Here is a 27472-nt window from a genome sequence, read left to right as displayed (position 1 = left end):
ACCTTCCACTTGATGGCAGTAGTCCCTCATACGTCTCCACAGCAAAGGGTTTTTAGGTGAACAGAATGGTGAAGAGCATTAGCTAAATATTGCATGTGGCTTACATCACAGATAAGCTCATAGTTGTAGATAGACCTGACAGTGTCTATTGACCGCTTCACAGCTTTCATTAGATGCAGTAATCCTGCAGCCAGTGCTTACAGCTGTGTTATTGCACTGCACCGCTTTATTGAACAGACCACGGGGTAAGAAAGTTTAAATTAGCTTTATTAGAACAGATCTGCTTAGAAAAGGGTCTGCTGGGTCAGATGAGCTTTTGTGTGTGTGTGTGTGTGTGTGTGTGTGTGTGTGAAAATCTTTATGTGTCCTCCACTCAAATGAGTGAACTGAATTCCTTCATAACCTGTAGTTTAAAGACTGCACTTCAGTGAAACCAGTTTTAACAGGCTGTTACAAAACTAGAAGATCTGAGAGCAGAGTGGAAGAGACCCAGAAAACAATGCAAGAAAGGGACTAAGGGGCAGGAAGTGAATGACTTGTCAGTGTCTGAGTAATGGGACCTATCCAGAACCCAAAGATCTCACTGCTCAATTATTTAGAAACCTGACATTTCTCATGAGGGTAGTCCAATAAGCTGTTGAGAATCCCAGGGCACCACAGCATTGGAGATACATTTTTGAGAAATATTGCAAATGTAAAAGAAATGGCAACACAATTGTCATAAATAACCTGAAGGTATTCGTTAATTTAATCACTTACTTGAATTTACAAGCATGACAGAAACCTAAATATACTGAAAAGATTTCAGTATTGTTACAGTTATTTTGCAAATATGTTTATAATCTTGCTGAATATAATTTTCCTCAGTTCTTAATAACTTTTAAGAGATGTTCATATTCATAAGAACTAAAATCCACAGACAAGAAATGAGAGGATCTCAACTGATTTCATACTGCATGCATTCCACTCCTTCAAAGCCATGTCAATGTCACAGAATTTTTTTCTATTTCATCATATTAGACTGGAAAAAAAGCTGTTCACTTGCAAAGAACTATAATGGACAGCTGTCAAAAGGGCAAAAAGTATGATTGAGACATACAGGAAACATAGCTCAATGTAAATCAACAGATCATAAATAAATAAGTACACATGCACTCACTGAAAACAGTCTCTCTGGGCAGAGACGTTCTTCAGATACTGTTTCAGGGCCTCACAGAATTCCCCTAGTTGCTTCTGGGATACTGTCATCTCTTGGCGGATCAGATAGAGGGACTGTGGGGTGTGGTGGACAAAAAGAAACATTGAGAAAGTGAGAATCAATAAGCAAGGTATTATACTTCCATTGAAAACACAGCAAAGGGACCAGTGGCACAGGACTGAGGCAGGAGGCTTACGAAGGAATACTCTAGGAATAGTCTTGCTAGTTAATGCCCTCTCAAATGTCAAACAGTTGGTGGTCAGATTATCTTGGGCATTGCAGTTAACTGGGTTTTAACAGTAACTAGTTTGTTAACCGCTTTTGTTAAATACCATAGGTAACTAAACCCCTCTAAGTCTTCTGGGTAAGGAGCAATTGAGAAGAAAAAGAAGAAGAAAAACATCTACCGATCATGTCGTACAAACTTTTAAAAAGTGCAAATAAATAAAACATTCAGTAATAACAGATGTTAAGATCAATACGGTGCAACTTTCAACTGGTGTGACTTAGTGATTGAATCCTTAGTGATTCAGCACTGATTACATTATACTTTGCAGTGAAGGAGGGTGGTGGAGTATTTCAAAAAAACAGCTGGCTTTTCCCGCTAATGACCCACTTAAAGAAATGAGTCTGATATGTGTGACTTGACTGAAAAGGCACCTTATTTAAAAATATGTAATGCAATACTATTAGGTTGGAAATTTTGGAGAGCAATACAAATAAAATATTCCCTATTTCAGCTTTTGTCTATTTCATGTAATTGCACCTTTCTCATACTAGGGCATGTCATTCACAAGTCTCACTGCGCTCTTAATTGCCAAGATGTCATCTAGAGCCCATTTTGTAAAACCTCATTTGTTTGATTAAATAACCAGCCTCTTCCAGATAAAATCTACTACACATTATAGGTTTAAGTATGAGGGTTTTTTTCGAGGCCAATTTCTAATTTTATGCATTTGACAGCTTGTGATAACTGTTTGATAGCTCTAATAATGCATCCTTATTGCAAATACGTCTTGTAAACACTAACTCCATGAGATAGTTTATTAACAGAATGTCCATAACTGTTAATAACTAGATAATAACACTGTTTACTGTAGTAAAGTTCAATAACACAGCATTGTAAAAGGATACTGCAGTTCTGCTGCCCCTCTCCTAATATGAACTTTCCCCATCCTAGTGGGAAGAAGTGATAAAAACTAATGGAAACCATTAAGAACATCTGTTTGACAGCACAATTACAAAGCCTAGTTTCTTAGCTTTCCCAAGGCCTGGGTAATAAGCAAGCCAAAACTTGGAAATAAACTCCAAACCTAATTATGATCACTACACAAACCAACAAACCTTAAAGTGCAATCAGAAACACTACATTACCCATCTAACCTCACCCCTAGCCAGAACTATCACATTTCCTCTTTTGCTGCAACCGGAGTTCAGTTCAATACTGAAAAAGACACACTCAGTGTCCTATTCTGTGCTTATTCACTATCGGTGCCTATTCACTATCCCCTACATGTGCAAATCTGGATCACTACATAGAGCATTATTACAGGGAACAGAATTCGTCAAGGTAGTGAACAATTTCGGACATTATGTTATGAGTGTTAGATCATTACTGTATGATAGCAGACTGCGTCCCTGATCGGCATACCACAGTACAATAAAACACTATAAAATCAATGTTTTTTCAGTTAACCTGCTAATTACATTTGTAACAGGCTTGTGAAGTCTCTGAAGTTATCAACATCATCCCTCTCTCCTTCTCAGAGAATTTTCAAACCAAACAACTTAGTGCTTTGTGGATATTCCTTACCCACTAGGATACAACAGGTGCGTCCTAACTGTGTACTACACATTAATACTTTAAGCTGTATACTTTTCTGATCTTAATAGTACAGGTTTGGCAGGTTAGTACACAAAATATTAACATCACTCAGGAAGTGACGAAGCATTTCTATGCCAACATACATCATTGCAAGCTGTGACTCAATTACTTCTGATACAGGTATTAAATCTAAAATGATATTCTATCTCATTTACAAATATGGGGTAGGTAGCTACCGTCAGCTAGCTAAGTAACTTGCTTACAAAGGCCAAACACTGAGCTAGGTAGCATGCATTAGCATGCATTTCAAACAGGTTTCGTACTAGTAACCATTTATTATGTTTATTAATTATTTTACTTTTATAAAAATAAAACTGTAGTCAGTTGTAGCCAAATTTAGAGGCCTGTTGTCCTGCCACTGTTGCTGCTGAACTTGTGGTTTTGTCGGCAAGTCTTTTCAAAATTTTGCAGATGTGAGTAGCTCTTCCAATTCCATTTTGCATTGCATTATGGGACAATAGTGTCTCTCCATACCGTAGTCAAAAAATGACTGGTTCTAAGATTCTGTAGTCTGAGTCTTGTCTAAGTCTGAGTCTCTGTCTAAGTACATTCAGAGCCCTCAGTTAGTCATATCATTAATACATAAATAATTAATATGCAAATTAACAAAACCAAAAACAAATAAAAGCATTGCCTGCAATTATTTTTAGGCACCCTTTTGTTGTTGTCTTTTTACTTCCTACTGTGCTTTATTAAACTTGTATTTTAGTATTTTAATGTATTTTAATTATTTAATTTCTCAATAACCAGATCACTAAATGGGAATGGTTAGCGTTGTGGGTGAAACCTGAGACTGAGTCTGTTCCACAGATGCTGTGGAATGATGATCTTAAACATAAACCTCCAACAGCCAATGCTGTCATTAGACTCAGCATAAAAGAAACTGCATTTGCTTGCCAAAGCCTTAAACAATACTCATGCATGTAAGGTACGCCTGCTGTCAGTGCACTTAATTGAACAGCAGAAAGATTAATGCTTACTAGAGGTGAATTTGAAAAATGCTTCAGATGTCATTTACATAGCTAGTACATGCCAGGGTGGTGTACAATATAATAGATTATGCCATCAAGTTAGAGGCAGACTGCACTTGACACAGCTCAGCGTTTTAGGATAATACCTTCTGCCAGAATTTAAGAGAGAAGTGCCCAAATTACATTGGCTGCTGTTTACCAAGTCAAAGTGCAAACAAACAAATATTGATACTGTTGACACTACTGGTGAAGTGCTGGACTCGTCTGTTAATTGAAACCATCTAAGTGAACACGAGAGAGAGTCTGACAGATGCTTAAAGAAGAATATCATTCTTTCTCCAAGTCACACATAATGGCATTTGATGCATTTAAAACCTGCAGATAATGATCTCTTTCAAAGACAAATGCCAAGAACAAATTCCAAGTACTTACAAGTCCCAAAGCCTTTGTATCATGAAATAAAAGATTATGCCTTTGACCTGAAGGCTGCTTTGAGAAGTCACACTCCTCAAATTCTTCTCAGCAAATGTCTGAGCGAAAAAAAAAAAACTGTTTTGGCTATGTATTGACTACTTAGACTTTAATAGGAAAATGTAAATAGACATCAACCAACACTCAAACTGAAATAGTGACATTCTTGATGTCAATTCTAGTTCTTATGTCTAGATCAACTGTCACTATAGATTTATGTCCAAAGAGAGTAACCACTACCTTGGCAACTCTGTGAGGACTTTCAGGAGGATTGCATTTCGTTTGGTGTCATGGAAGAATACTAGGAAAGTCTGATGTTGATGCAGATGACCACATGGTCTTTAGCAGGAACCTTTTAGAATCATGTGAATGAGGTCATGTGACTATTAAATGCTACAAAGGCATAGAGAGTATGGCAAGGAGGAGCAGCTGAATAACTGTGATCTCAGGTAGGGACAGTTTGGGGAGAATAGACAGCTGCAGGTCTTCTTAGTTAGTACATACAATGTACATCAGACACTTTTCCAGTGTAGTCAACCACCTGTGTGATTTAAGAGGTATCCAGAAGATGGCGCTGCAGAGGCCCATGTGAGTAAAAATGGAAAGACAAATAATATAGTTCAGAGTGTAGCCTTGCACGAATCTACAGTTTACCAAAACACATTACAGAACTTGATTGTTTGCTTCATTAATGTGTACATGGGTTTTTCAGCCAAGGTTTAAGGGCTGTGTTGTACCCGAAACCAAATGGCAATCTCAGAGTGACTGCCAATTAATTTAAACCGCTAAATACCCGAACTACGTTTGAGAAAACTGGCAAACTTATTACAAAATGGTCAGCTACAAAAAAAGCTAATAAATGCAAAGCCATCAAAGCCACCCATAAAGAAACCAAGAAATCAATGTAAATGAATCAGAAAAGCCAAAGCCATGATACATATGATTGGGAACTGAGCACTGGCAGAAAATCAGAATCAGAAAAATACTATTATGAAACAGGAACTTCACTGAAAAAACTGACAACCTATAAATTAGTGTCCTTAGACTTTCTCCATCTAGACCTGTGTGAAGGAGCTCAAAGGTATTCACTCATCATCACTGACTCTCAATGCAAATCAAAGAAAGGCGTTGAGGATTTTGCACAGCCTGATGAGCAACAATGCTGCTAACTGAAGAGAATCAGGAAAAGACTCAGAAACCAGACTTGCCTGTTGGTGATGGTGATGAAGAAAAAGCTTGCTAGGGACCCAGGAGAGAAATAATTCCACTAAAAGTCTTTAGTCATGGCAAGCAAGAAACACCCACATACTGTGCAATTGGTCAAGTCAACGGACTTCTGCAGCAACATTTACAGACTTTCACCTTCATCACTGCACAAGCACTACTCCCATGATGCCTCCTGTTCAGGTACATTTGACAGCCTTAATGACTCCTATGGGAGTAACATATGGACTGTAAAGTACTATTGTAGGTTGAAATGGTCTATTAAAAACTGATAAAATATAAATTTATGACCATATGAATTGTTGAGATTGGACTGCTTCATGATTGATATGGACTATGGGATTTGAAAAATCTGAAAAATTACACTGTTATACTACTGAAATTGTTATACTACTAAATGGATTGTAAATTTTCACTTGTATGTTCTGCACAGGAAATAAATGAGAAACAATGGTTTTTTGTTTTTTTTTTACTGGGTAAGAGAAAAAATAAGTGGTTTTAGTGAACATTTTGAAGAATAAATGTACAAAAAAAACCTTGTTTCTTTAAAAAAACTATGAATATTCTTTTGAATGTAACGTATAGAAATGTATAGGGTAGGTATATATTTCTGCTCATTATGACACACACAATGAGTTGAGTACCCCTGGCATTATTCACGAGGTAAGTTCTGACCATAAGATTATTGAAAAATCCATTTGTACAAAGGCTAGTGTCATGCTCTCTGCAAACCTTAATGTTGTCCTACACCCCACACTCCCGGCATTGCTCTGTAATTAATAATTCAGGTTCTCATCTGTTCCATATTACACGTACCTACATAATTGGTCTGTTTTCACTTCCTCATTGCAAAATATGACTTATGTGTGCATACCATGCGTCATGTCCTGTTTGGGATTTCCTGTGTGCTGACCTGTTTAGTCTCTTGATTATTGTACTTGTCTTAGCCCTACCTGGTTTGATTGCTTGTTTGGACTGTCTCTTTTTGTTATTGGATCTGGACTGTTAACTCAGCTTTTCTTTTGCTTGTCCTATATGCATTGTCCCTCCTTACTCCACTTATGAACCTTTGCCTTGCCACCGACTACATCTTTGGATTATCCCTCTACAGATAAAATTAATGTGTTTGACAGTATCTGCAAGCATCTTGTTAGAGTATGTTTCATTACAGCTAGGTTCTGGATAATCTCTGATGCATAGTTTTTGTTTGTCCATTTGTTGGAATTTAACAGGAAAAATCTTTTTTATTAACTTTTTTTTTATCCACTAAGTGATTAGTATCTGCACAATCAGCACAGAGAGGACATGGTCAGTTGTGCTGTATTGGACTATTGCCCACTGTTGTTTCATCACAAATGCTTACTGCAACCCCAGTAACTATTTTTTCCTCTGCAATTTCCAGTTTGAGTTGTTTTAGGTATCCCTTAAAGTCCATTAATGTGACAGATCAGCAGTCCAGTCAACATGCTCCAGGCAGTATCCTGTGTTAAGAAATTTTTACAGTGGTCTCAGAATATGACTGTGGCTTAGCCATTTCTATGATGGAGAACATCACTATACAACAGCATCCTGGAGAATGAACTTCCCAGAAACTGAAGGAAATGGACAGTGGATATTGCAGTCAATAATTATTTTTAATCTCAGATATTTTTTCTCACAGACTATCCTGATAAAACAGAAGTTACAGGGCAGTAAGGTCTGGTCCATGATATCACTTCCAAAATACTAAAGCCATTTGTCTCCTTATCATCGCAGCTGCACCAGTGGTTTTCCAAGACAAAGTTAGATATCCAACAGCTATCTTTAGAGTGCTAAACATGTTTGACCCAGTGCTCCTGTCACCAGCTAGCACAGGAAGATGGACGTTCATAAAAGTCTTGAGCAGCTCTGGTCACAGCAGTAATGAATATGAATAATAGAAAAAATATGCTTTTGTCAAGGGCAGCAGAGCAAAAAAACATCCGCCATTATGCTTGTCCACTATTCATTGCTGCCTGCTCTCTTTTGAAAGGCTGACATTTTTAAAACATCTTTGAACATGATGGTTATCTCCATCAATTTTTCCACAAACTGACCATCCATTGAGGAACAACCCCATCTTATAAGAACTTTAGCTACTGTCATTTGCAACGATATAAACCTCAGACTCTGCATCTAGTGAAAGACTGCCAACTAAATAATGAGGTCCTCAGTGTATCTACATTTAGTGTTATGAATTCACCCTGAAGACCAATTAATTTTCCTGTGATGTTCCAAGCATATTTGAACATGTAAAGACATTCATTCAATGAGAAAATACCTAGACATCCACTCTAGATAAATGAACACCTCTGTAGCCAATTTTTTTTGACACATCGCTGGGCAAGATTATGTGTAATGAAGGATGGAATCTGGTCCGTGGCTTGAGTTCTCCAATCTTGTTTTATGCAATCGATCGCTTATGTCTTCAACCAAAGCATGTGGGGAGCTCTTGTGGGTTTCCTCATAACATGACAAAAATGAAATCACCACACTTCAGCCTGGAACCTTTAATCTTCTTCTTTGCAGGCATGACAGACATGAAACACACTATATCCTTTGGGAATACACAGTCTGTATGTTAAAAGTGTTTAAGCCTACAAAGGAGTTTTCGTCGAGCTTGACAAATGCAGTCATATTGTTAGAAATTGGCTAGGCATACCGTTAGTTCTATTGCTAGAATAAATAAACCTCTGTGGTCTGTATCGTATGTGCGCCATACCAAGTTGCGTGCTTACAGAAAATGCCTTTGTGACTAATGAGATACTTTAAAAAAGTTGTTGCCTATAGTGTGCTCACTTATTTCATAATACAAAGTATTATGTTTTGTCTATTATGTATATACTACAAAGAATGCAACATTTAAAAATATTTGTGTATAGTTTCTAATATAATTAATAAAATAGCAAAGAGGAATCACTATGCTTGAAGGCTGAGACTTTCATTATCCCTCCTACATACCCTGTAAATTTAGCTCTAGTACTGCAAAATGTGGTGTGTCCAAGTGCAGAATTTACAACCTTCGGAGTCATAAAAGGGGGTGCAACCTCAAAGAGGCTATGGAAATTTTATGGTTACCATGGAAACTGGGGAATACCATCTTTCTCTCTCTTCCGCTCTTTTTCCCATGGCCTGTTCCGTGCATCTCTCTCATGTTCAAAATGCTCTGTAAATCTCAGATTCACTTTTCTCCTCATAATCATTTGCATACATTTCCATATGCTGCTGTGCTTAAACAGGATTAAAGGACCTGGCCTTGGAAACAGCATGGAGTGAGTGCAGATAAAGTCAGCACACACCTCTTTCAAGGTATGCTGTCCTTCTGGAGCCATCCCCATGATAACGGCCCCCGGATGAACAAGGACGGCACAGTTATATCTCTCTCTGGGGGCTTTCAATTTCTTTCTCATTCCTTCTCACTTGCTCTTTGTCTCTACTTTTACCAAGCGCATTCTTCCTTTCTGTCTCCCTCTCCTTCTGCTTTTTCTCTCTGTTCTTCACTCTTCTCCTACTCCGGATGTGTTGTCAAGGCTGATGATGTATGTCTACATGCCAAACTAGAATAGGCCAGCGTGGGGTCTGAGAGACTGTGAAAATCTACGAAACTTTGAATACGGCCTTAAAAACCTGCTGAAGCTACAGATACCTGCCGCTGTAGTGCCATGCAACACCGATGGAGCGATTACTCACAATCCCTCCCTCCCCAGAGGAACGTGAACAAAAGATATGGCTTGACAGCCTTCTTACCACTGAGACTCGAGGATAGCATTGACAAGCTGTCCAATTAAGAGAGCTGCTATCACAGGAGTTTGAGAGTGAGTCGTTTGTTACATTTGGCTGTGTTTAGTACACATGCTGAATCCTAAAATTAGAACTGTCAGGTTTAAATGCATGGCGATACAAAAATTAGGGTTAAAAATCCTTATCTGATTGGATAGATCAGCTATGGTAAAAATTGCTCAGTCTTCGAATTGATTTTAATATTATATAGTCAGGTCCTTTTCAGCTCATAGTACTAACACTTACCAAAAAGAAAAACACAAAAGAAGCAAGGAGGCAAACCTCTGTAGCAATTTAAAAAATTGTTTAAAATATTCCTTTCACAAAGTAGTAAACATATAACAACATGATAAAAAATAAAAAAGGGAAATATATTCAAATAAGACAGTGATAGCTGCTGTGAAAACTGTGGCAATCATACCACGACAACAAAATGTGCCATAGGGTTGTAATGAATCAGCCGCTGAGACTACAATCAGCAAAATTGTGGGAAACTGCAAAAGGTTTTGCCATGAGCCGATGTGCCGCATGGCGGGAGGTGTGCCCTTGTATTACGTGACTTTTGTTTTGTGTGTTTGAGAACATTGCTTTGATTTCTCATGAGGGTGTCTGAGGTTTCCCTGGATTGTTTTTACTGATTTAAAATATCTTAAAGTTATGTAGCACAAAGGCGATTGATTCTACATTTTTTAGTTTAAATTCAGTTTTCTTTTACTGTAAGTAGAAGAGTACTTGGATATCAACCTTATTTTATATATTAGACCCCTTCTACTGGAAGACTAAACCAGCCTTCTGAGACTCTACACACAAATGAATACCTTCTCTCTCTCTCTCTCTCTCTCACACACACACACACACACACACACACACACACATACAGAACTTGCCAATCTTATGGGTAGAGAGAGGTCTGTTTTAATCCTACTTTCTCTGTGTCAATTGACGGCTTTAAAAGATAATAAGGATTAATGGGGAAAAGGGACAATCAAAAGTCTCTCTGTAAATCAGAGACAGGAGGCAGATAGGCGCGCGATGGACTGACCTCAGCATTTGAGTTTTGTAGAAAGAGCGCAGAGGCACAGCTGCACTGCTGCTGCACTAAAGATAAGAGGCCTGTACACAATATTTTTCATTTAAACCTGCAGAACGTATCTGTATGACCCACCTCCTCTCTCTAGCATGCACCCTCTGACATCATGGAGAACATCCGTTCTCATAACCATCTCAATCCTGATCTAAACAACCCTAATCTAAGACATCCTCCAAGATGTTCACCTGTAACAGATATCATTCAGAAAGGAATGTGTAAATTGACAGAAAATGTAAGCATTTTAGCTTTTCCAAGTAGTTGACCATGACCAAGGTTGTGTGTTTATGGATAACTGCAATAGATATAAGAATCATTCACTTTTATAGGGTTCCAACAATCATGCTGTGCTTTGCAAAGATAATTATTGATGTTGCTCAAAATGGGAAGCAGCAATTGCCTACATATATCCGTATCCACCAGGAAGAGCTATAGGCAGGCCAAAAACGCACTTAGAGGCTGATGAGTTAGTTGTCTTTAACCCTGCAACAAGTAGGGTGGACTGATAACACAGCTGCCTGGACTGACTCAGCATCACTTCTGGCTCTGTGGATCATGCTTAAGGAAGAGAGGTAAAAAAGAGTCTTGATCTTAGTACGATTTGAACTAATGTAGGTGAAGAGGTTCTGTAGAACAAATGACTCCCTCAAAACAAATGGTAGCTCATGAAGGAATGTGTGATAGCAGTTAAAAGCTGGGAAAAGTGCCAGCATATTAGTGGTATCCTAACAGTTGGTATAATTTTCAAATAATCTATGTGCTCTCCCTTGTAAAGTTGCCATCCAGGTTATGATCTACTGAATTTCATGTAACCAATTTAGGACATCAGTCAGTTAGAATTAACTTAATTGTGCAAAATTCACCCATTATAAAACTGAGCCTCCAATTCATTTGAAATTCAGTAGTCTCCACCTTGGGTGGCACTACGTCTACGAGGACTTAACAGGCAGAGTGAAGGTTTTTATTTGGGCATGCGCTTCATGCACAAGATTTACTTACTGCGCTAGCGGTACCATCAGTGTCTGTTAGCCGCTGATGCAGGTCAAACCAGACTGTCTGTAACAAGAACCAAAACAAAAAAAGCCACTGGTGAATTCAGTTTTCCCCCTCATCTGTCCATGGCTGCGGCTACCTGTCCACACACAGACTTCCTGCTCAGCAGATAAGAGAGTTGACTTCTTGGCTTAACTTGGCTGACTGTTTCTTTCCACATCTAAGATCAGTAAGAAAACAGGCCCAAATTGTTAACATAATATAAAGACTTCTTTCCATGCAGGCTAACCATTGCAAGGGCTCTGCAAACAACCTCAATATAATTTTCAAATAATAATTTTCAAAGTGGAATTCCAAAATAAATAAATTTCTCTCATGCCCACTCTAGTGTACTCTATACTTTTGCACTGAAAAGGCACACAGCTTTAGGATCAATGGATTAAAAGGAATAGCTCAGGAAAAATACAAATTTGCAGTCAATCAGTAGGTGTGGTGTGCAAACTTTGGTCCTTAGATTTGCATTGGAGCTACAAACATGCTATGAAGATTGGAAACAAATCAATCAATGAACCCAGCATGCTGAAATCACTGCGCACTTGCCTCAGTCTGTTGCGTTGTTATGTTACCTCCAACAGATATGTATATGTGATTTCTGAAACTGTATGACGTACTGTCATCTATAAAAAATGGCAAACATGACTATTACTATTGTTAATAGCTATGTGATTTTTTAAAATCTATTTTTACAGTATGTCATACAGTGTCAGATCAAGATCCTCTTTGGTTGGCAAAAGCTTGTTAGCTACATCAGCCTCATAGCTCTAATGTAGAAACAAGCAGGACAATTTGAACAGCAAACATGTATATAGCTATATTTGCCATAAAATGGAATTGAGTACTTTTTAAGAGATAAACAGTAAAATGATGAATTAGTTATAATTAAGAAATGAGGGGCATTGCAGTCTACTGGTTACTGGTTATTGTGATGTAGTAAATAAGTTCTAGTCTTTCTTACATTCCTTTTCTCATGTTAATATAAATAAAATACAAAAGTGTTCACATAAATTAAACAGTAAGCAGTGATCTATGCAATTAACTATGGAAGAAAAATACCAATTGATTATTATTACAATCAGAAGTATTAATGGTGTTACGAATACTTCTTGTGCTTATTTTCATATTTGGCTGAAGAAAGACCATGACTTGTCAAACAAGTGAGTAGAACAGTGTTAAATACCCCTCTATTACCATTCAGTGTTAAACACCACTGCTCTGTTACAACTGAACAGTTAATTTCACCTCTGTTCAATTGGTCCGGTTATCCTGGTTGGTCCAGTGAACCTGATTTTGTGATTAGTGTTGTGCTCAGTGACTCCTGCACAGTGAACCAAGCAGCGACCATGAAGTGCTTTTTCTCCAAACCAAAAACAGCTTACGTTTGACTGTATGGAGTGAAAAGCTGCCAAGACAGACACATCTGTTCTGACTGATCTCTTGCCAGTGGGTGTATCTCATTTGGCAGCATGAAATCCCCTGCAGGTAACGTGTCCTCTCTCCTGTGTTCAATGGGGCAGACCATGAACATGGCTCCTGTGCTAAGAGCATGGGACAAATTCAGTGGGACAGGACTTTCTTTGCTCATAAAAGCCGAGTAATAAGCCGAGTAATAAGCAGTAATCTGCACTTGGTCTAATCTTTCAGACAGAGAAGCATTTTTACACATTTCATCAGAGATGGAGTGAAGAGCAAATAGGATCTTGTGCCAGCACACCCCACTCCAGTGAAAGAGATGAGTGCATAATGGCTGCTAATGAAGCTACACATCTGCTGAACTGTCTCTCTGTCTCTGTCTCTGTCTCTGTCTCTCTCTCTCTCTCTTTCTCTCTCTCCCATACAAGCTGGAGATCTCTCTCCCCTGTACAGGCTGGGTAACTCTCTGCCCCTATAGAGGTGGGAGATCTCTCTCTTCTGTACAGGTTGGGTATCTCTCTGCCCCTATAGAAGTGGGAGATCTCTCTCCTCTGTACAGGCTGGGGATCTCTCTGCCCCTATAGAGGCAGGAGATGACTGCTTATCTATCAGGCAGTGCAGGACTGAAGATAGCTGTCGATAGCTGTCATTGAGAGGGAGAGGGAACGGTGCGGGTGAGCAACTTGGGATCCAGTCTTCAGGCTGATGGAGATATTAAGACTGTGGGAAGTGAAGGAAATGCAATTCCACAAATTGGCTGGATTGGATTATACAGACAACAAGAGTGCTCTGATTAGAGTGATGCCACATCCCTAATGAAAATGGTTTGAGAGCTTTAAAACATTTGCTTGATGCAAGACCTAAGAAAAATCCTGCCACAGATATTCTCTGAAGACTGTCAGAACTTGTATTAACTCTGAACTGCTTCACCTTTGACTCCAATTACTACTCATAAGAGGAGTTAGTATGGGTACTAAAATGGGACTATCCTAAGCAAACCTCTTTGTTGGATTGACTGAGGAACATTTTTTGAGCAATATACTGGACCTGTAGCCTTACAATTTCTGAGATGACATTTTTTGGTATTGCTACATGCACAATAGATCTCCAACTGTTAATTTCTTCATTCTCCAAGTTCCACCCAGCTCTTGAATATACATGGAGTACATCCTGGCATGAAGATAGCCTTTTTGAATGCTTCATTGAAGTTTGCCAATTCTTATTTAATTACCACCATCTATTATAAACCTACAGACTCTCATTCCTATTTGCAGTACAATTCTTCACACCCCAAGGCCTGTAAACTCCAGCCCTTACTCACAGCTACTTAGACGCATTTGCAGTGAGAATGAAGATTTCCACCAGAAAAGCATGGAAATGTCTGAATATCTTCAAAACTTCCCCTAGAAGTCGTAGATAATGTCTTTGCTCATGTTTTACCTGTTCAGAGAGTAGACGCAATGACCTATCAACATTTTGTTAAGACTACAAGAATTCCCTTGGTGCTGAATCATCATCCTACAAGTAAAACAGTAGCTGATATTTTACTTAAACACTTCAGAATCCTCCAGGATGACGCAGAGAACGCATCCCTTTTTAAGGATCCTCCACTAATCTCCTACAGACAAGACAAAAACATCAAAGACATGCTTGTCAGCAGTGAGATAAATGACCATACAGATTATATAACAGTGGTACTGTAGCCTGCAACCGCTTTAGATGTGCTACCTGTAAATATATTAACACAGTCACCAAAATAACAGGCACAAAAGGATCAATTGTCATCACCCATTCCTCTGCATGGATCACTGCTGGAGTTGTCTACTGTATTATTTGGAAGAGATGTAACTTTACATGGAAAAAAAACAAGAGAAGGTTTGCTGAACCATCAGAATTAAGGATTTGTTGTTTCCACTGGCAAGGCATTTTATTACTAATGGACACTGCATTAATGATATATCTTCAAAAGGCTTTAATGTCATTTCAGCTATATACAAGTACACAGCCAAAAAGGAAACAATGTTCCTCCAGGACCATGGTGCAACACAAAACAAGTGCAACAGACAACACACTACACAAGTGCAACAATATAATGCAGTGCAATAATACTATAACAATAAATACAATACACAGTGAGCAGACAGTGCATTTATTTTGACCAGTACACAGTACTGGGAATGTGTAAAGTGGGTTTGTGCATAGAGTCAGTGACAAGCTATACTGAACATAGCAGCCAGAAACAGTTCAGAATACAGTACTGATTTAGTACAGTTTTCTAGCAATAGGAGGAATGTACAAGAGCGCAAAAGGAGTGCATATTAGATGTGTGTGAAGTTTCACTTCAGCAATTTGTCCGATACAAAAACAAAAAACAATGTATGTATGTATGTGTGTGTGTGTGTGTGTGTGTGTGTGTGTGTGTGTGTTCATGAATGTGTATAAGCATGAGTGTATGCATGTGTGTGTATAGAAGTGTCAATTTGTTTGGAATTGGAATTGGAATTGGAATTGGAATTAGCCAGAGTTCAGGAGTCTGATGGCTTCTGGGAACGATGGCTATCTGTTTGCATTGCCAGTGTTAGCTATGGCAGCAATGAATTTAGGAAATTCAAAGAAAAGGACTCATCTACACTCTTGGAACTTTAGAACCCCATGGCTCCTCCTACTACTAATTAAGAAGAACTTTTTTTTTCACAGCTGATGAAGGACCTCTGTCTGAAATGTTCTGTGTGTGTATATATATATATATATATATATATATATATATATATATATATATATATATATATATATATATATATATTCATGAATTCACTTAGATTTCATTTAGTTTATATTATATTCTAGCGTTGGTTTATGTTACAAATCCCTGGAATATAATTTACTGGATTTACTTCTTTTTGGGTTTGGCTTTTTCTGTGTGTGAATCGTGGTCTAGTCAGTTTCATAGTGAAACTTCATGCAATCCAGACATCGTGACCAAACTTATGTGGGCTTGGCACGTCTTGGCTAACAAGAACTTTCTCAGGATATTGGAAATTAATTTGAAGGATATCACCCTAGTACACAAATATCTAATCAGTGTTACAGGCTAATAGCTCAGGCTAACCAACAAGTAATGAGTTTGCTTCGATAATTTAAAGAGATCAGTCTCGTCTTTTGATGTCTTTAATTACTCTTGAATTACTTTTAATTACAATAATTTGAATAAAGATCGCCTACCTAATTTAAGACCACCACAATAACTAAACAATGTGAGGAGGTATCACACTTGTTTTCAGTGGGGGTAAATTTACCATAGAATTGGACGTTACGAGAGTTCACAGTGATCTAGAAATTAGAATAAATCATTACTGAGCATTACAGTACAGCCTTGGATGACTCCATATCAGCTTGCAATACTGTAGAAAGAGGAAACACCCCAGGGCTGGATCTTTTCCCAGTTAGTCTCCCCTGCACTCTGTGCTTGCTTCACTGAGCATAAAATCAACCTCCTTGGATATTCTTAGCTTCCACAAAAAAACAAAAAACAAAAAAACCAAGCAAACAAACCCTGCCAGCCAAAACCGGCAGCATTAGCTTGGGACCCTTTTAGCCATGCTGCTAACCACTCTCATGTATGAAGAAAAAGCCCTGGGCTCTTCTGCTTCTCCCTGTGGGGGAACAATTTTTGGAACTGTTGTATTTCTAAGTCCAAGTTAGCTAGCAACTGACCCTAAAATGGGAGCTCTTATGTCATCTTTTCTTGACATGTTGGGGACATGTTATTTAAGGATCCAGTGGCAGAATTCAGTGGAAGGACAGGGATACTAGGACCTACATCCTCACACATTCTTTTTTTTATAGAAAGGATCTGACACTGTTTTTCTTAGCAGTCGATCACTGCAAATCATAGCATGCATGATTCTCAAAATGTTTTTATAGTCACTGGAAGGTTACAAAAATTCGGATCAGGACATCGCAATCCAAATCTCATCTGTCTTCTGACTTTCAGTGTGTGTTTACATTAGAGAGTGTGTATGATTTGTAGAGAGGCTGTGTGGAACTTGCTTTGGTAATAACACTGAGGATTAGCACTGTAGGGAGACTCTGCTGCATACCGATGAACCTGTGTGGAAATCTTGGTTCCATACTATTACAGTCAATCTTACACTTGAGATCATTTCTTATTAGGCTAACGGTTGCTCTCGCCACATGATAACCGGGTTGTGCAATGTATACGCAAACAGACTGTGAAATGAGATGGGACTTGTTGCTGCCTCAAGTGACTGCATGTGTAGATATAACTCTGCACATCTGACCTTTCAGAGTTGCGTGAAGAAAAGTCTCACCTTGTTCTCGAGCCGTCCGATCAGGTCTGCCAGGCGGTTGATCTGCGTTTCCAGTCCTTCTTTTCTCACCTCTGTAGGTCCTGAGATGAGGGAGACAGACAGAGGGATGCACCACCCACGTGGACTTTAGACTGTTCCAGTATTTGAATAATTTATTTCAAATATACTGAATGAAGGTCTCTGAATGAAGGGAAAGTGTCTAACATCTTTTCCTCTACAACTCTGTAGGATGGCTGGCCTAGTAGTAAAACAGTGAGAATCAAGTATGCCGTCTTCAATGCACCATTAAAAAAATAAGCTGGGCCTTGTTAGGTCTCTTGGCTTATAAACTATACTGAATGATTATTTTGATGATTTTTACACAAAAGGTGATGGTCATTAAAGTGCAATGTGAGAGAGAAATACAAAAGAATACTGTTTAAACAGAGAATGAGCAGTCCCAATTCCAGTCTTCTCCTCATGCAATGACATCTAGTTAATGAGGAGACAAAGCTCCCCTGCCTTTTAAATCCGCATGGCTTAAGGTGCCGAAGTGATTAGACTATGGCACTTCCCTAATGCCGATGAGTCATGTAGGACTGAAAGGGATGGGAAACACATGAACCGTAACCATAGTGATTAGGGGACTATGGTCCCTCAGAGACACTCTCCAGTCTCGGGCTGAACCGAAGTCGCATCCGTGTTACATTTGGTATTTGTCTTTGATATACAGACCCATGTTCCTTTGATTCTCTTACATTTGTTAGAATTGCAATTATATTTCTGGCAAATTAATCTGTAGGACTTCATACTCTTCAAAAGTGAGAACACATCTAAAAAATGTAATGAATCACAAGTGTGCATGGGTATGTCCAAACATTTAAAAGAAAGGCATTATCACTAGAGTGTCCTATTATCAAGTTGGATAGCTTTTGATCTCATTATGATTATTACATTTTTATAGTTCCAAGCAAAGCTCGAACTTAGTCTATGTTGGTTTAACCTCAACCTCTTTGACAGGTGCTGAATGTTAAAGATAACAGACTTGTCCTCCTGAAGCAGCCATGCTGATGACAGCAGTCTCTAGGTGCAGCTGCTGTAACATACTGGTGGACATATGGCAGATGAAGAGAACCTGCACTCTCACTCCTCACGCTCCCCTGTAGACATGCTGCAGAATTGTAAGCTCTTTGAATTGCTACTGCACCTGAAAAGTGTTATACAAATAACCTTGCCTTGCCTTGGCTAAGGAACATCCAGTCTCAATTGATCCATTTAGGTTAAAAACCTGAAGACTAAGTGCCAAAGCTAAGGATGGTAGTACTGAATTCAAGATCATGTCCCTCCATCATGACTCATGCTGATGACACAGAAATAAGGCATAACGATATTCCAGCTAAGGCTGGAAAACATGCCCAGGAATTCTGTCTGCTCATATGCTCACTCCCACTGGCCAAACTGGGCCCACTGGTCACCCTCCACTGCTCAAACATCCCTTTAGCTTGTCCTGCTACAGTTTAAAGTGACTTTACTCCTATCGGTTGCGGAAGCACAATACAGAAGGAATCCAAATGCAGCAGCTCAGCACTGCATTCCCTAAAGGGAAGTAGAACGACGCACAACGGTTCATTAAAGAGCTCTGGTGCCTTTGCTCCAACTTCAGTGCAGGCAGCACAGTGCCGACTGCTTTTGTAATCATGACACTGGATGCTTGATGTGGAAGTGCATTCCAATGAGTGTTACACAACCGGGAAGTTGTGCAGGTAAACAGTGAGAGTGCATGTTTAAATTTAGCCATTCATCTGACAGAGTGCTGTCTGACCAGTGGAGGAAGTGGGAGAGAACAGGAGCTGCACAACGAGACCATGTCCTCTATCTGTTTAAGACAGAAATGATACATGATCCCTATGACGTGGGAGAACAGTGCACAGGAGCACAGAGAAACTGATCTATTTTTTGGTGTGTTAGTCCATGTCTGCATACATTGGACAGAATGTGAATGCAGTGAATTTGTAAGAGAGAAATGCAAGGCTGTAGCAAATCAGGGAGAATAGAGTGAGAGAGAAAGAGAGAGAAACTATAGAAAGAGTACAGTGGGATAAGAAGGACAAGCAGAGAAAGCGGAACAGAAAATGTGGCACAGGTGAAAAAGTCATCGTAGAGATCAGTATTTTCTGACTGGTCCCAGTAAATGACAGCCTGAAGAAAGCTTTCTCCATGGCAGACCTGACAGCTAAATGACTGCTTGGGTAGTGGCTGCTTTTTATAGTGAAAATTACAGCACAACTTCACGTGTTCTGGGAGAAATGTAGAATTTATGTCTGCCTTACGCTGGCCTTAGGACAGGTCATTTACTGCCATGTCATTTCATGGATATTGGTTTATTGAGCATGGCAGCTTTACAGTGAGAAATGAGCAAGTAATTGAAGCAGCTCTCTATAAATTAGAGTTGATAAAGAGTCCAAAGCATATCCACTTGAGCACTATAAAGAATTTCATTGAAATGTCACCTGGTGCTTTCCACAGCAATATCACTGATGTGTTGTGATGTAACAGCACAGAAATAGTACAAAGCATTGAACTAAAGAATGCAAAGTAGCAGAAAGAACTGGAAAAACTGCTCTCTTGCTTCCTATATAGTTCATTCTTGTTGCTTACGCTTTACTAATAATTAACTGGATATACCAGCAACATTTCAAATAGCGTTAATGTGGATTATATGTGCTTTAGCAGAGTGGATGAAAGTGTCAGATAAGCCTATTACCTATTAGCTTCTATTGCTGTCACACATACACACATACAGACACACACACACACACACACACACGCGCACACACACATACAGAGAGCAGTTAAACTGATACTGATACCAGAAGAATCATAAGGAATTATTTTTCCCGTCTAAAATTTCTTTTTTTTTTTCCTGATTGCATCACATGGTGTTGCTCAGCCTGTGCTGCTGCTGAGTCTACAGAAAGTGCTAGCATGACACACGGATAGAGCTGTGTGGTCCACGGCTCTTAGAAAGGTTACACAACCGACTCTGCCGCTCCAACCCAAAGCATGCCACTGCAGGAAGTGTAGAGAACATGGAGACTGCAAGAGAGGCTGAACAGACTGTAGAGCCTTCTTACAAATTCCTGCTGTTGTGGCAGCTTCACGAACACAAGGCGATTAATGCATACATAATACTCCAGCGCAACAAACATACATTGGCTGCTTGTGATTTATATATGGATTCTTTGTATCAGCTTTGACATTTCAAAAGCTTTTACCTAAAATGAGCACAAGCAGGTCTCGGTAAAGTGCTTCTTGCACCTCTCTCCACAGAGATAAAGCACTTCAGACACAAAGCCAATCTCTATCTACCTCTGTTAGATTGATAGGGACTACATTAAATAGGAAAGCAATCAGATGACTGGATAAAGCATTGCACCTTTGATTTACATATATTATTTACATATTTGCACTTTTGATTTTGTGGTTTATGGACCCAAAGCCAATCTTGATGCTATTCCATAATACTGGGATAATATATGCCTGACACAACTCATTCAAAGAGAGATTCTCATTATGTCTGTTTCTGCTGACCTATCCACACATCCATGTACACTGGAATTACTTCAGTGTAAGGGATTCTCAGAAGATTTACTATAGCACTTCAGTTCCCCAGTGGACTCTTCATTATATACTACACCAGTGTTCCCTAGTCCGGGCAGCTCACATCTTGCTCTCTCCCAGCTCCCAACACACCTCAAGCAGGAAATCAAGGGCATGGAATACCTGGAGCAGCCGTGCAGGGAGCTGGGACAGAGGAAACATATGGACTGGCTAGGGGACCTTTAGGACTGGAGTCAAGCAGTACTTCTCAGTCCTGCAATGAACACATTCCTCTTTGTATCTGTCTTGGTTTTTTGTGTGTATTTTCACTGTTTACCCTCACGAAGTGGAGGGAAAAGTAAAAGTCTTAGCCTGAAAGTATTCTTAACACTAACCTATGTATCACATGAGGATGTGTTTTTGACAGACTACAGAGTACTTCTGTTGTCAGTCTGGACAAGGGTGTCTGCCAAATGCTGAAACTTTAAATGTAAATGTAAAACATTCTTAACTTGGACTTCGCAGAGGTACAAGTGGAAATATCACAGTGTGTCACATTAGTGGAATTTAACACATATCATCTATAATACCTACTATATTCTGACATGAATATTATTAGTTTTAATTTATGCTCAAGACTATGAAACAAACAGAAATGCCCAGAAATTAAATATAGATGTATTTAAAGAGACAGTGTGTATGCATGCATATATGTGTGTGCGTGTGTGCATGCGTGTATGCGTGTGCGTGTGTGTGTGTGTGTGTGCATGTGCGTGTGCATGTGTGTGTGTGAGTATGTGTGTGTGTGTGTGTGTGCGTGCGCGCGCGTGTGTATGTGTGTGTGTGTGCGCGCGCGTGTGCATGTGTGTGTGTGTGCGTGTGTGTGTGTGTGCGTGTGTGTATGTGCGTGTGTGTGCGTGTGTGTGAGTATGTGTATGTGTGTGTGTGTATGTGTGTGTGTGTTTATGTGTGAGTGTGTGTGTGTGTGTGTGTGTGTGTGTGTGTGTGTGTGTGTGTGTGAGTATGTGTGTGTGTGTGTGTGGGGACAGATATATAATGAGAAAGGTCACTGCCATACCTTGGCCCACACTGAGATTTCTCATGGCATCCTTGACAGTGACTCTGTTATTGGGAGGGTAGTCTGGCACTGGGGCTTCATAGCATCTCTCTGGAATGCGTGGACTGGTCTTACTGGGATACGATCTACATTATGGACAAGGACAGGAGACAATAATGACAAAATGAAAACAAAGTGACTGCAAAGAATGAGACTAATGAGACAAAGTTGCTTGGACTACATTATCAAATTAAGGAAAAATAAACATGTGGAACTTTATATTACAAATGAGATTGGGACCAAAATAAGCACATTATAATGGATATGCTTGTAGTACCACATCTCAAGACTGGTGTTTACAAGCAAGTAAGATGATGACTAAGATGATTTACCAACACGAGTTATGTGGATCTCAGTCACAGGGCTCCAGTTTATCAGACCTGTTTAAATGTTGGGACCTTAGGCTCTGAATAGACTCTGAATGTTGCTCAGCGCTTTAGGGTTTCCATGGAGTGGGAATGTCATGTATATCGAAGTTTCATGAAAAGAGCATTGCTCACAGTAACCTACTCCTAAAGCGAAATATTGACGAGGCACCAGAAAGCTATTGTGACTGTTATACACTGAGCATATATTTAGTTAGACATCTGTACTCATCTGCTCCTATATGAAAAACATCATGTACATCTAAAGTTAGAGTATATATGGTCAGGAGTATATATGATTACAGGACCACTGTTGGCTGGATATTGTGGAACAATATAACAGAAGACTGTACACAGTTCTATTATAGAATATTTATATTATGTTGAAATATACAATATGAACAATATATATACAAGATGAACAAGATATAGTTGTATTGGTGCAAATGTAGAAGTACTAGAATTGCAAGGTGCGATCCATTCAAGATCCTAAGTTGTCCAGGATGTATTTTTGTATTGTACCATACACAAGCCAGTATGGAGATGAGTGGATGAAAGGTCTGTGGTGATGTGCAGTGAGCTGTATAGTTACATTTCTAGTAGGTAAAGAGTGCGGGTGTGGTGCAGATTGTCTATAGAGATCATGATGAGGATGACTCAGGTGTTTGAGCGATTGGCCATGATATTACTGGCTACTTGCTGCTCAGCAGTTTAATGGTCTGGGGAATAAGCTGTTATGGAACTGGCCGGTTCTGGACTTTATGCTCCTGTGTCATACCTGATAAAGCTGCACCAGCTCTACGATGTCAGTGCTAAGGATGTGTTATGAATGGCCCACCATACAAAATTATAAATTTATCAGCTGTGGTCCTGTGGCCAGAAACAGACCAGGGATAAATGTGGATGAAGGTCACTGACAAATTATTTTGCAGCAATAATCATAGTCACTGTCCGCAAAAATTACAAACATAAAATGCAATCTTATACTATTTCCAGTTCCAATTCTATTTTATATTCCATATATTACAATGATATTTTATCAATATTTTATGAACTGTATTAGGATTCTACATTGTGCATATCACACACATGTTCTATGTTTATATGAAACTACCACAGTAAATAAAAAATCTGCATCTGCATTTCAGAAATATTAGTCATTCAGTGTCTTTTTTAAGCAAACCGAATGTTTTAATGACTTGCCAGAGGCGTTTTGAGGATATTTGTTGTGGATAAAGAGAAACACTTTTTCTAATCCCCTGTGCTCTACTCTGTATTCTGTTTCTATTTGCTTTTGACACCCAGAAAATAACTAAACACAAGCTCCTATATCACACACTACCTTGAGGTATTCGCCACTATTACCAGCCATTTTTTTCCAGCCACTGAAAAATAATGTTTTTGTTTTTTTTTGTATACACATAAAATACGTCAGGAAATAATAGCTAATACAGTTGTATATTCTGACTAATACAGTTGTATATTTATTCTAAAGATCAAGGCCAGATGATTCACTGGTGTAAATAATAACCGTTAACAGCCTTTGTTTAACATGACGTGAGAGCCTCCTTCTTGGAAGCTCGTCTGCTTTAGTTAATATAGTATATTGGCAATGTCCACACAACCATGTGGCAAAATTAGGCCAAAAGAGCTATCTAATCTGGGCAAGATTAACTGATTCTTTGCTAATTCTGTCCTTCACCCGATACTTTTTGAATATTACAATTATCTGCATTAAGGAATTATTTAAAAGGCTGCCTTTCTTAGCTGTGACATTCAGTTGCCATTAGAATAAAAAAACCCGGGGCCCAATGACTTTTAACTTCCATCTTAAAACACAACTCAGTTACAACAAAGCAAGATGCAACAAACATGTCTCTGACTTGCGACATTTTGTAATCTATACTTGGCTCTCCTTTTAAGTAGGTCATGTAAGTGCAGAAAGCATTCTAACTTTAACCACTTAGATTTAGTCTGCCCCTAATTAACCCTCTATCCAAAATTCACTGAACAATATACAGTATTATATATATCACAGTATATTGTCTAAACATGGTTTGTATTTATATGGTTATTTCATCTTAGATATATTTTGTTTTACTCATAATACCTATCTATTTTTTCCATTTTATTTATTTCAAAATTATTATTTATATTATTATTATTATTATGCACTTTTTATCTGATTCCTATAAAAATTACTTTCATTTATGTATTTTGCTGTGTTATTGTTTTTATCTTGTGTTGACAAGCACTTTTAGCTGCATTAGCATGTATGAAAGGTGCTATATAAATAAAGTTACTATTATTTTCATCTACGTGTCCAGCACTGTCACCTGCAATTTGTAAAATGTCATGGAAAATAATTTTATGGTTAAAAAGTCAAATATAAAGAATTTATCAAAGATTAGCAAATATGACCATGAGACTAGCATATATGTTAATAACAGCCATGCTGTTTTACTATAAGCAGTATAATCAAGCATTGTTGCACTAAGGTGTATAACTCACCCTACAGGGCAGTGCTGCTCATCAATAGCATCCACTGCACTCTCCACAGAGTTCAGTAAGGATTGAATTTGATTGGCTGATTCTTTCAGCAGGAAGCGAGTCACAAATTGCTCAATATTAGTTCCTCTTTCATACACCTGTTAAAGAGAGACAGTGAAAGAAAACGAGAGAAAGAGAGAAAGATGGACAAAGACCTGTGATTCATGAGAAGAGAGAGAGACACACAGAGAGAGAAACAGACTTTGGGAGGAGGAAATCAAACCGAAGCAGAATCAGCACTTTGTAGTAAGTCCTTGTCCATGCACATCTAATGAGACGTTTCGTCAGCCTCCCTCCAGCCTCATGGACAAGCTGCCCTCCAGCAGACGCCTGTTAACCTAATGCCACGTAACCACACTTCACACATGGTGAAAATGTCAGTAGCATGTGATTAAATAAGAAAGACAATGAAGCACTGTAACAGAATAGAAGGAAAGAGAGAAACAAAGATCTAGCAAATTGAAGCAGCATCTCCAGGGTTTGTATTGTTTGCTGCATTGGTTATTACAGAAATGCATGTTTATTAACAGGATTACACTTCACAATTAAGATACCCAGCTGTAGCTTCCTGGATCATGTGATCATTATGTGACATAATGGATTTCTGAGATGATACAGCTTTCTGCTTTTCAAGCATATTGAATTCTTATCATTAATAAACTTTGTTGGTGATGATACAGTCACAGAGCACTGGAATAACACATGTTTTAGTCTACTTGTAATATGCTATGTTACTTTGTGTAACGCTGGAGGCTTTAGGCAGGATGCAGAGACGAGCAGCATGAAACAGAAACATACGTTTATTTGACACTTAGACACGCACACTAACAGAGTCAAAAGCCAACCACACAAACACGTAAAGGACAGACCTTTATACATATGATAACGACACAATAAGGAGCAGGTGTGAGACACAAGGAGGGCGTGGCCACATTGGCGAACACACACACGCATGCACGGAGATGTTTGGGGGGGGGCACACTGTGACACTTTGAACTAGTCAAAAGAGTGAACAGTGTAGAGATGGTGAGTGCAGAACACACAGACACAGACAAAATGAAAACATGAAAGTACCCATAGAAATGAACCTTATAAGACTTACGACTCTTACGAGTCTTATAAGACTCGTATTTCAGGATTCCTGATATTACTGACAGCAGCGTCAGTCTTTACTACTCTTATATAGAAAGCCAGAATCCCTACAGGCAGGATATCAAATGTCTCCCCATCATTCTGACAGAGACAGCAAAATATCTGACACTGACATAATAGTACCTGTTTGCTGAGTGCCGGGTTTTAAAGCTCCTCATTGTGATAAGAACATAAGCCAGTCTTCATTACTGCTTGCAAATGAATTCTTAATGCAAGCTGGCACAAGGCAGAGGGTTATGTTAGACTGCAGCACTGGCTTCGCTGGCACACCTGGTGAGATATACCGCAATGCTATGCATACTCATGCTGACGGCGGGTTATAGAGGATCGCAGGAAAAGGGAGGACTGGAGTCGGAACACTGTGCCCGGTCTACATGGCTGGACAAAGAATCAGGAGGCAGAGAGTGTATGGGTGGGTGTAGGTATGTATGTGTGTGTGTGTGTGGGGGGGGGGGGGGGGGGGGCGTCTGTGTTCACAGTGGTGGTCAGTATGATTAATGTTAGTCATATGTCAGGTCAGCAGTTCCCAGTGTTTTGCTGCAACTGAAGGCTTTAACACACATCAGTGAGTACTAAAGCACTGGTTCTGCTAAGTGCAGAACCTCTGACAAAGGCTTGATGGAGAAAGCAAAAGACTGCAAGGATCGCAGGGTAAGCACTGAGGCTTTTCATCAGTGCAACAGGCCCATAAAGTAGATGAACATTAGAAATATTGTTCACAACAATCAACACCTTCAGCCAGGAGGAATTCCAGAGCATTACTGAGAGGCTGTTCTTTCAAGCTGTAAAGAAGATAAAGGCAACAGCTTTTGTGTAGTGGGTTAGCTTAACATAAGATAACAATAAACATGTAATTATCTATAGAGATGTATAAAATTGATTAAACACATAAATAATAAGTTTTTTAAGAAAATGCCCTAAATTCTTTAAACAACTTTGTAACTGCTTGGCTGAATGCATAAGAAAATGGGACCAGACCCATGGAAGAACAATTTAATTTAGTCTACAGAGATGACAAACATAAGTAATCTGTAAAATATTGGCTGGAAAACTTTGGGTGCATAAGTAGGATGAATTACAAAATAATAATGAGCAGTTTACTGGACTACTTTAGTCAAAAAAATGCTGGGCTAAAATAAAAAGAAACATGATACTCTGTGCCCATGGACAGATTCATCCTTTGCATATAAAATGTTTGTTTATATCTAAACTTTGTTGGCAAAGTTTGTTGGTTAATATATTAAACTGCTTTATTGTAAATGAGACCCTGGTTTCACTATT

General features: G+C 38.9%; 1 protein-coding gene across 1 annotated transcript in view; it reads right to left on the bottom strand.

The window, feature by feature from the left end:
* The window catches only part of necab2 (N-terminal EF-hand calcium binding protein 2), a 78503-nt gene that overhangs the window by 3383 nt on the left and 47648 nt on the right, over positions 1 to 27472 (bottom strand). The window contains exons 6-10 of the mRNA XM_027003989.2: positions 25001 to 25137; positions 22086 to 22210; positions 17429 to 17508; positions 11634 to 11690; positions 1160 to 1272 (exon numbers count right to left, since the gene is read on the bottom strand). Of these exons, the coding sequence (XP_026859790.1) occupies positions 1160 to 1272; positions 11634 to 11690; positions 17429 to 17508; positions 22086 to 22210; positions 25001 to 25137 (512 nt within the window). The remainder of the gene's footprint in view (positions 1 to 1159; positions 1273 to 11633; positions 11691 to 17428; positions 17509 to 22085; positions 22211 to 25000; positions 25138 to 27472) is intronic.

This window comes from Electrophorus electricus, chromosome 4, assembly GCF_013358815.1.
Source record: "Electrophorus electricus isolate fEleEle1 chromosome 4, fEleEle1.pri, whole genome shotgun sequence".
Lineage (NCBI taxonomy): Eukaryota > Metazoa > Chordata > Actinopteri > Gymnotiformes > Gymnotidae > Electrophorus > Electrophorus electricus.
Note: the sequence above shows the minus strand (reverse complement) of the source record. Positions and strands in the feature narration are given on the sequence as shown.